Source organism: Neomonachus schauinslandi, chromosome 3, assembly GCF_002201575.2.
Source record: "Neomonachus schauinslandi chromosome 3, ASM220157v2, whole genome shotgun sequence".
Lineage (NCBI taxonomy): Eukaryota > Metazoa > Chordata > Mammalia > Carnivora > Phocidae > Neomonachus > Neomonachus schauinslandi.
This window is the reverse complement of record NC_058405.1, coordinates 156,836,000-156,846,575: the sequence shown is the minus strand read 5'-3', so window position 1 is coordinate 156,846,575 and position 10,576 is coordinate 156,836,000. Positions and strand designations below refer to the sequence as shown.

Sequence of the window (10,576 nt, the reverse complement as noted above, 5' to 3'; positions counted from 1 at the left end):
AACTGTCATTCAGAAAACAAAGAAGCAAGAGTCTAAGCTGAGTCCAATGCAGTTTGCAGTTTTAACACCTTCCTTGGAAGAAGTCGGATAGTAGATAAGCTACCATTTCATGATTGTTCCTGGTGTGATCCTGGAGAGGGGGCAGGGGGCCGCTTTGAGAGGTCAAATCTTTCCAGCTTCTTCAGGCAAGAGAAACTCCCGATCAGGTGGAGGGCCTTTGCCTCCCACTCTTTCTCTCTTCTCGGGGTTTCTAGCATCCATGCTAACAAGCATTTCCCAAAGCTGGTTTGGGCTCAGTCCACATTCCATCAATTTTTGTTTGTTTGTTTTGAATATGCCACCTAAGCACAAACAAAATTGCAAAATTGTTTGCTTGAAAACTGGCAAATGATACAAGGGCATGATTTTTAATAGGCCCACGTCCCTCTGTGGTTCTTGAAAGCTTGGGACTATTACAGTCTTCTTGAAGTTTCTTATTAGAGATTATCTTGTTTCTTTACAAGTGTGGTTCGGCAATTCCTTTGCAGGTCCCTTCTAGTCCATGTTTTCTGGGCATCGTTCTCCAAATGGGATTCTTGAGTTAGCATGATGTGGTAAATCCAAACTTGGCCATTGCCACAGTCTGAACAGAGGTTTTATCTGGTGGAGGAAAAACTGCTTCCCAAGGAAGAGGCAAACAGGACAGTTGGTTGTGTTCTCCCTCTGTGCTAAGCACTGAGCAGGTGACTAACAGATAACCGTATCTTTTAATGCACTCCACCCTGTGAGCCATGTTCTCTGTGTCATAAAGGTAGAGGCTGAGGTGCAGAGAGGTTAAGTGATTTGTCCAAGGCTAGAGCTGTGTGTGAAATCAAAGGTGTCCTCTACCATGTTAGCTTCCTGGTTTTTAATAAATGTTCTGTTCTTTTGGTTCGACCATCTTGGTGAGAAAACTCTGTTGTTAACTGAAAGAAAAGCAGTTGGTATTTATTTTGTATCACCGTGATATTGTGACTTATAAGAAGAAATATATATTTGGTATTTGTCCCCCTATGTATCAGGCATAGAGTCCCCAAACCTTTGGAATTTCCTCAGTGAGGTGAGCAAGAAATGTGCCTTTTGTTATGTTAATGAGATGACTTTTTCAAGGTACCTAAGGATGGGGATAGGCATGTGATTAGATGATTGGCATTTTCAATCCCACACCCCTGACCTTCTGGGAGGGGAGAAGGAATGGAGGCTGAATCAATCACCAATGGCCAATTTAACCAATCATGCCTGTGTAATGATGTCTCCATAAAAACCCCCAAGGGATGAGATTGGGAGAGTTTTCCCTGTTGGTGAACATGTACAGAGTGGTGTATTCAGAACAGGGAAGCTCCTCACCCTTTCCCCATATCTTGCCCTAGGCGTCTCTTCCATCTGGCTGCTCCTGAGATATCTTTTCATAATAAACCAGGACTCTGTAAGCACCACGTTTCTCTAAGTCCTGTGAGCCACTCTAGCAAATTAATTGAACCCAAGAATGGGTGTCAAAACCTCCAATCTATGGCTGGTCCATCTGGTCAGAAGCACAGGTGGCAGCCTAGGCTTGATTGGCACCTGAAGTGGATGGCAGTCTTGTGGGACTGAGCCCCTAATCTCTGGGATCTGAGGCTATCTCCAGGTAGGTAACATCAGAATTGAGTTGACTGCAGGACACCCAGTTGATGTCACAGAACTGGTGGTGTGGGGGAAAAAAACCCACACCTTGGAAATGGGTACAGGAGCGTAGTCACTCTCCACCAAAGACTTTCAAGTTGTTTACTCTCCTAAATTTTGTTAAACAGCAGCTATCCACAAGTTCTTAAACATCATTCAATGCTAAATCATAGACGAAGCTACAAAGGAGCATAAATGGGAAGGAACTCATCTTGCAGTCAAGATGACGTACACGTTGTGAGGACGTCACATTCCTAGTCCTTCCCCAGCCATCTCTAGTGTGGGAGATTTTAAATGTACTTCTACTACATGCCATGTTTCGAATCTCTCTTTGTAGCCATTATTCCCTAGAGTTGAACCTCAATCCTTCCATAAGCATCCTGGCTAGTGTGGACTAATTAAATGTGTGAAAATTTCTTTACTCTGTTCTCAGGAGGATAATTTGCCCCTTAAAATAATTTTTGAGCATGTCCCTTAGGATCTAGGTGAAGTTTTCTAAAATACAGACAACTATGGAGTAATCGTAAAGATAGTGTTTTATTATTTAGTACAATTTTAAAAATATGTTAATATAATTGGAAGTTTTGCTCCCATGAATTGTGATGAGAGCACTTCATTAGGTTTTAAATTTTTTTTTTTTTGTGAGGAACTATGAGAATATAGGACAGAAACTTCCCAAGTTTAAGAAAAAGGGGTGAGGCAAGCAAAGTGTAGGAAATGGGTACCATAGTGCTTGGCACACCACAGATTTGTATAATATGTAATAAACGGTTTTTAAAAAACTCTCTAAGAAAAATTTTAACACTGACAATTTTCTTAAATGACTATGTGCCTGTATAGGATCTAGCATGGTTCTTGATCCACAGTAGACACTTGAATAAATGTTTATTGAATCAAAAAATGAAGCAAGAAAAAAAGGAAAGGAAGGAAGGAATTTAAAATTAAAAATTCGATGGCATCAATTACACTACACATTTTTAAATTAACAAATTAAAAAACCCACAATTTTTCCTACTTTTCTAAGCTAAATTCATTCTAAAGAAATTCTAGATAAGTTTTTGTTTCCCCTGAGAAATTTACAAAAGAGTAAATGCAGAAAATTTTTTTTTTTTTTTTTTTTTTTTTTTTTTTTTTAAAGATTTTATTTATTTATTTGAGAGAGAGAATGAGATAGAGAGAGCATGAGAGGGAGGAGGGGCAGAGGGAGAAGCAGACTCCCTGCTGAGCAGGGAGCCCGATGCGGGACTCGATCCCGGGACTCCAGGATCATGACCTGAGCCGAAGGCAGTCACTTAACCAACTGAGCCACCCAGGCGCCCCAGAAAATTTTTTTGACATTAAAAATCATCCCTCCACTTTTTGCAAAGCAGTTAAAGACCAGAGTTTAAGGAGAAAAGCAGTGAATTATTTCAATAAAATCCACAAATGTGTATGGAATGTCTAAAACCGGCACTCTGAAAGAGGCACAGATAAGGGGTCCATAGCAGCTATCCACAAGAAGGTTGAAACTTGGAAGCAGAATTTAGTCACAGACATAAAGGACAGTCACAAAAAAGATACGAATCTTTCCCAAAGAGAAGTGTAAATGTAGTGTGTAGGCTGATCTAGACAGAGAGTTCTGAGTGCAGAGCCAGGAGAAACCAGGAGGACGGGAAATTCACTGGATGACCTCAGACCTGCTGTTTCTCAGTCTCTGTTGTGACACTGGAATATTAATATGTACTATACACTAATTTTTGTGGGCACATAAAGATGAATAAATGTGCATCAAAGCAGTCTGATCTCTTACCATGTAAGCCATTACTCATCTAAAATATCAGCATAAATATGTAGCTCTTTTAAAGGCCTTCCAGGTGCTCACTGAATCTCAGTTCGTGTTAGAAAAGCTGTGTTTGTCAACAAATAACTGTAGGCAATGACATATAAAAGAAATCAAACTCTTTCAAAATGTATTCCAAATCATTCAAGTGATGTTTCTGATTATAAAATGACATTTCTGCTGATAGACATTTCCTACTGTGTTTGTCAAATGGTAGGTTCATGGCTTAGTCAGGGACAAAGTTATTAAGGACATAAAACGCCATCTGGATGGAGCTAATAAACATAAAACATAACCTTCAGATACACTGCTGCAGTGGCCAGACTGTGCCAGGCCAGATTACCCTTTGTTTGTGTTTAAATCTGAGCCATGTTCTAAGCCTTCGACTGTGGTATCTTTAGGTGTTTCCCCTTGACTCAAATGCGAAGATTGCACGAAGTGAGTAGATTCCCTTTGCGCACCACAGCACGTGGAGATTCAATGCCTCTCCGCCTCAGGGGTCATTTCAAAACTGTGCACCCATGTTTTCTTCAGAAATTTCCTAAAGCAGTAATTTTATTGATGTAGAAAGTTTGAACTCTAAAATTATAGGGTGAAATGGGTCGCACATTATACAAACTTCTTTTTTTTTTTTTTTAGGAAAAAAAGTTTTTTTTTTTTTTTTTTTAAGATTTTATTTATTTATTTGAGAGAGAGAGAATGACAGAGAACACATGAGAGGGGATAGGGTCAGAGGGCAAAGCAGACTCCCTGCCGAGCAGGGAGCCCGATGCGGGACTCGATCCAGGGACTCCAGGATCATGACCTGAGCCGAAGGCAGTCGCTTAACCAACTGAGCCACCCAGGCGCCCAGGACACAAAGTTTGCTTTAAATATTTTTGGGGGGGGAAAGGACACCACACTTCTACTCAATTGAGAGAAACATTTTTACAGTCTTGAGGTCTTTTATTTTCTTTACATTTATCATGCCATGAGTTCATAGGGACTGGGTTCCAGCAGTTCGGGCTCCTTTCCATTGGTTCTCACAAAGTGCGCTTCTCTGGGTGGGGCAGGCTGGCGCTTCAGTTGAACCCAAGTACCCTTCTCTTTGGCTTCCTTCTTTTTCTGATCATTTTCCTTCACACACTTCAGGAAGCTGTCTCGGCTTTTTGAGTGTTTAATATGCTCAATGCGTACATTAATTCTCTTGGCAAGAATCTTGCCCTTAACTTGTTTGTTTACAACAATACCAACAGCATGCTGAGTAACATTGTCGACTCTTCCAGTTTTGCCATGGTAACATTTGTGGGGCATTCCTTTTGGAACAGAGCCCATTCCCTTGATGTCCACAATATCACCTTTTTTATAGATTCGCATGTATGTGGCCAAAGGAACAACTCCATGTTTTCTAAAAGGCCTAGAGAACATATAGTGGGTACCTCTCCTCTTTCCCTTTGTGTTGGTCATTTTGGCGAATTACTGGAAGATGGCGGTTCCGGCCGAAAGGCTATACAAACTTGTTTTCAATGAAGTCCAAGGAAGTTAAAACATTATAACCAGGAAAATCTGACCATGATTGAGTAAGTCCCTTGAAAAACATCATCTCCAATCCAAAACACCATGGAAACGCTCAGCTTCAGTGCCTAAGTTTGGTTGAAACAGAAAAATTGATGTATTTCTACATAAACTTGCAGTAATATAAATCATCTGATCTCTCTCATGGGTAAGACAAATGACTAAAATTTCCAAAGACCTTTTATATTATTTAAGTTTATATATAAACAATTTGTTATATTACAATTCTATATATGGCTTATTTCAGTGATTCATGATATATTAAATTATTAGGCAATGGGGAACAGATTCTTGGATAATATTGAATAATATTCCACAGAAAGACTTCCTCACAAAAGTCAGCAGGAGATACCCTGGTGCTCAGGTGCTCAGTCCTATTGAGCCTTTGTTATTAGGAGAAATATGATGATTATGGCGAACACTGTGATGCAACACCCACGTCAGTTTCCCATCAGGAATGAAGGACGCATTTCCCCAGCTGCTGGAAGTGTCCTCAGGAGACAGTCCTCAGCTGTCGGCCATGCTCACAGATTGCCTCAGCTGACTGTGTCCCAGCCCCTTGTTGGAGCTTCCCACACTCAGTGACTGATCAGTTCGGGGGGTAGAAAAGCCCAGCCCTCTTGCCACCACTTGGGTCAACTCTGAGACACTGTGTCATCTTCAGGATGCTCCTGAGAGTCGGTCCAGGTTTCCATGAAGACCGCACTGCAGTCCAACTCCTCCCTCTGTCGAATCCCCTCCTTCCTCCTCTTCTACAGGTATTCATCCCCAGGAAGGCTCCCAAACACTCATCCCTGCCGCAGGGCCTACTTCCTCGGCAGACCTACCTAGAACAGCCATCTTCCCAGAGGCTGGAGAGACTGAACTGTGCCAGCTGGGATGCCCTTCTCCAATTCCCTTGGCGCTCGCCAAGGGCGAGATATGTTCTCTCACTCTGCAGATGTGCCTCAGACGCGAGGCAGCACCGGAGGAGTTAAGCAGATTTAGTGACTAACAAGTAGGATTATTTTTAAAAGAAAAATCATAAAACACTATGAGCCATGCTATGCAAATTACCCTGAAAGCAATGGCAGTAAAGGCTGACTACTCAGCAGCATCACTCCATACCCACAGGCCTCTGCAATTAGTCTAGCGTGGGGAAATTGCACTGACAGACACATGTTTCATTCTTCATTTCTGTGGAGCCTCAACATTTGAAAATCTCCTCTCTTCCTAACTAAGAGGCATTTCATTAGATCACAATGACAGCTATATAGTAAGAGTTTTAAAGCAAAAATGCAGATTACAAGTGGGAATGCTATGCAAAATGGTGATTAAATTAATTATGAGGTCTTTTTAAAATTTTCAAAGCCACATTATGTTAATATTCCCCAATAGATTAGGAATCTGAATGTTTTTCTTTCAAACACTAACGGCATTAGGTAGGATTATGGTGGTGTGTAATGCTATTTGGTTATTAATATTTTCCTTACACTCATTTATTTTAGTAATCCCATCTTTTGTTGATGGACTGAAGTTGATTTACTCATGAAGACATGCATTTATGCTAATGAAAAACAGAGGTCTTCAGACACATATTTTGCCAGCCTACTGGGACCTCACCCTCTTCTGAACGCAGTTTACCTTTTGACACCAATCATGTGGGACTAGATGCCATTGCATAGACTGTTGTCCTCTGCTGTGGATATTGGTTTTTCTCCTTGATTCCGCTTTGACTATCAGGATTCTCCCTTGAAAGACTGTTCTGAGCTGGAAGGTTTTTAAAGCTTTTTGGTAGGTCTTAAGGCACTTAGCAAAGTGGCTCCAATATGGGCAATGCTGGATATTATACCATTAATTTTTTTTTTCCTTTTTGATAAGAGACGATGTTATTTGTGGCTCAGAAATGAAGTAGTTGACTGCAAAATTTAATGACAGTATCTCTGTCTTCCTTTAACAATGAACAGCTCTGCTATTCCTGATGAACCTTCTCCCTCAGGCTTTGGAAATGCCGAGCTAGTCCAGCTCATGTCCGCCAAGTACCTCACATTTCCAGGTTCCTTTCCAGCTCTTCTCTTCCCTCTGTTCTCTCACTACACACCCCAGGCATTCTGCCAGATGCCGGGGATTCAAAGCTTAATAGCCTTTAATCCCTATGCTCAACAAGAGGAGGGTCTTATCCTACAGGAAAGACTCTTGCATTGCAAACCTCTTACCTTTACATCGTATTCATTTAACAAAATGGTTTATTGAGCACCTACAATGTGCCACACTTTATTCCAAGAGCAAGGGTAAAATGGGGATAATGCTAGTATTTCCTTCTTAGTGTTATTAGAGGATTAAACAAGTCAATACTTTAAAAGCGTCTACAAGAGTGACTGGCATGATGTCGTATTTATGAAATAAGGAAAAGACAGTAATAAGTGCTGTGAAGAAAACTAAAGCCAGGGTAGGACATAGAGAGGGCGAGTGGGGAGCAGCAACATCACACAGGTTCACCAGGGAAGACCTCGAAAGAAGCAGGGTGCAAGGCTTGCTGACACCTTTGGGAGGAGTGTTCCAGAACGAACAAGCGGGTGGTGCCAAGGCTTGTTAAACAGAAGCATGCTCGGTGTATTCAGCAACAAGCAAGAGCCTAGTGTGGTTTGCAAAAGTGAGAGGAGCACAGGGTGGTGGAAGGAGGATCACTACCCACCCCCCCACCCCGGCCCGTGCTTCTGTTGTTACCTGACTTAATTTTCAGAACACATTTGAGTCGTAATTATTTAATTTTTTTAGGGATTGCTATCAGGTATATTGTCTATATTTTCTAAAGATTTCCCATGGTTCTTTCTTTGAGCACAGCAACATTACTATCCATCTCCAACCTTTGGATTCTTCTCATTGCCTCAATTCCTCCAGGATTATCAGCGGTGCTCCTATGATGAACATTTCTAAGAATCTGGGGATGTAATTTGTCTTGACTTCATGGCTTGAACTTGTTCAAAGTGAAGCTTAAGTGGAGAAACATCCCCTCTAAGCAGATGCACATCTCTCTGGTGTCCTGTCTTTCTATCTTGTCTGTAGTGCTTTTTCCAGAGATTTCTCTCAGCGCTAACAACTCCCTCAGGCAGTTAAGATACCCTTTCTGTCTTCCTCTTGTTCTGAAAAAAATCTCAGTTGAGGGGGTCTGAGGATCCTACATGGCATCATTAGAACAGTTGCATTTAACTTTTCCATATTTCTTTCTGATTTTATGTTTTTCTTTTTATCCTTGTAAGAATTATTTAAATTTTGAAGTTATCAGAAAACTTCCTGGGTAGCCTTTTTTCCTTTCTTGTTTTTTTTTTTTTCTTTTCTTTTCTTTACACTCAGATACTTCCTACTTTGTTTGCTTTCAAAGATCACAAAACATCGTATTGTCACAACATGTCTATTTAGGTTCTTCCAAATGTCCTGACCCATTTTCCTTTGATGTGGTATCAGACATCAAGCAGGCAACTTAAATTATTAAAATGGACTGGCTGGGGCTTTGGTGAACTGCAGAACTTCTCATGGAAAGGGGATAGCCACTGCTCTGTTCTAGCTGATCAGCTGAGCATTGTCACACCTGGCCATTTTTCAGAGATGCTGAAAACGCAGAGTTTTTATATGCGACTTGCACTAGTTTCCTGGGGCTGCTGGCTAAGTGGCTAAGCGACTTAAACGAGAGCTATTTACTGTCTCACAGTTCTGGATGCTGCAAGTCTGAAATCAAGGTGTCATCAGTAATGGTTCCTTCTTAGGACCACGAGGAAGAATTTGTACTATGCCTCTCTCTTAGCTTCTGGTGGTTTCCTGGCAAACGTGGCATTCCTTGACTTGTAGAAAGTATCACCCCAATCTCTGCCTTCATCTTCACGTGGTATTCTCCCTGTCTGCATGTCTGTGTCCAAATTTCCCTATTTTAATGACTGGATTAGGGGTCCATTCTCTTCCAGTATGATGTCCCCTTAACTACTTGCATTTGCAACGACATTCTGCACCTATTTCCAAATAAGATCCCATTCTGAGGTACCAGAGGTTAGGCCTCAATCCCTGCATTTTTGGGAAACACAATTCAACTCATAACACAAGTAACTGATTTTAAAATATTAGCAATCATTTCTTTTTTTTTTGCAATTTTTGAAGATTATGGTTTTTTTTAGAGTTTTAGGTTCACTGCAAAATTAAGAGGAAAGTACAGAGATTTTCCATATACCTCCTGCCCCCACAGATGCACAACCTTTCCTCTTATCAATATCCCCACCAGAGTGATATGGTCGTTACATGTGATGAACCTACTTAATCATAACCACCCAAGCCTGTAGATTATGTTAGGATTCACTCTTGGTGTCATGCATTCTATGAGTTTGGACAAATGTATAATGACACATATCTATCATTATGGTATCATACATACAATACAGAGTCTTTTCATCATCTAACTTATTTTTAATCCTGAGGCAGTCCATGTAAAACATACCTACAAGCCAAACCCAGTCTGTGGGTCGCAAGTTTGTAAATTCTGCTTCAGTTTTTACCTCTGGGATCTCAGTTGCTTCTGTCTTAGGTGGTTTCTGAGGCTTAAGCTACTTATTTGACTAGATCTAAGGTTATTCACTTTTACAAATGATAGGTAACATGCTTATCTGCCACCAAGCTTCTATATCACCTGTTTCCCTAACCAGGCCTGTCCTGATACTTAATATATATTAATATTATGTACGGAGAAGCCCTCAAGGTTATTCACCACAGTGCAGGCTTTGGTGGGAGCCTCTGAGAACAGCAATCATTTAATTGTAATGAACAGTTTCTTTTGTGCTTAAATTTTTTGAAAAGCGTTAGCAAATGAACCCAGATATTCCCAAACTGTGAATATTTAGTCAAACTTCATTCATATACATCTTATTCTGCATATTGCATTATAAATAATTGAGATGAAGATAAAATTGTAAAATACTCAGGATGACTTTTTGTTTACAAAATATCAATTTTTAAACCTCCCTCTGAATATAAAAACATGACTAGATGGTGTGTGTTTGTAAAAAGTGGAACCAAATAAAATTTCACTAGAAATTAGGTAAAATGTTGAACCAAACACTCTAAGCCAAGAGATTTAAAAAATATTTAGATGCCATTTTGAAAATCTGTCCCTTTAATGAATTGGGAGATGAAAGAAAGTTTTCAAAGTGGCTAATTATAACTATTAAAATTGCATGAGGAGCTTTTTGTATTATCTATAAAAATTCAGCTTGTAGATTTTCACAAATTTTTATCTCTAGAGCAAATAAAACTATGAATAGGAAATTTCCCTCACTCTTCCTTTTTTTCAGAAGTTTGTTGCATACTTCCAGGACAGATTATACTTTGCTTTTGATGAAAATTCAAATTATCTCCACAACACTACATCCCTGCATTGTTTCAGGTCTTATATTTATGGAAGATGAATTGCTTGGTTGTGTAGAATTTTTTACCAGTTTTTGCTTTTACAGAATCAGTAAATCAAGCCTGCTCTTGTTGAAGTTCACGATTGTAACCAGCTCA

At 40.1% G+C, this 10,576-nt stretch overlaps 1 protein-coding gene across 1 annotated transcript; it reads right to left on the bottom strand.

Annotated features, from left to right (window-relative positions):
- Positions 1–4,462: 4,462 nt before the first annotated feature.
- Positions 4,463–4,948, bottom strand: LOC110592168 (60S ribosomal protein L21-like). Its single transcript, XM_021703115.2, has one exon. It carries the CDS (start codon positions 4,943–4,945, stop codon positions 4,463–4,465), a length of 483 nt encoding a protein of 160 aa, XP_021558790.1. The 5' UTR covers positions 4,946–4,948.
- Between the last annotated feature and the right edge of the window lie 5,628 nt (positions 4,949–10,576).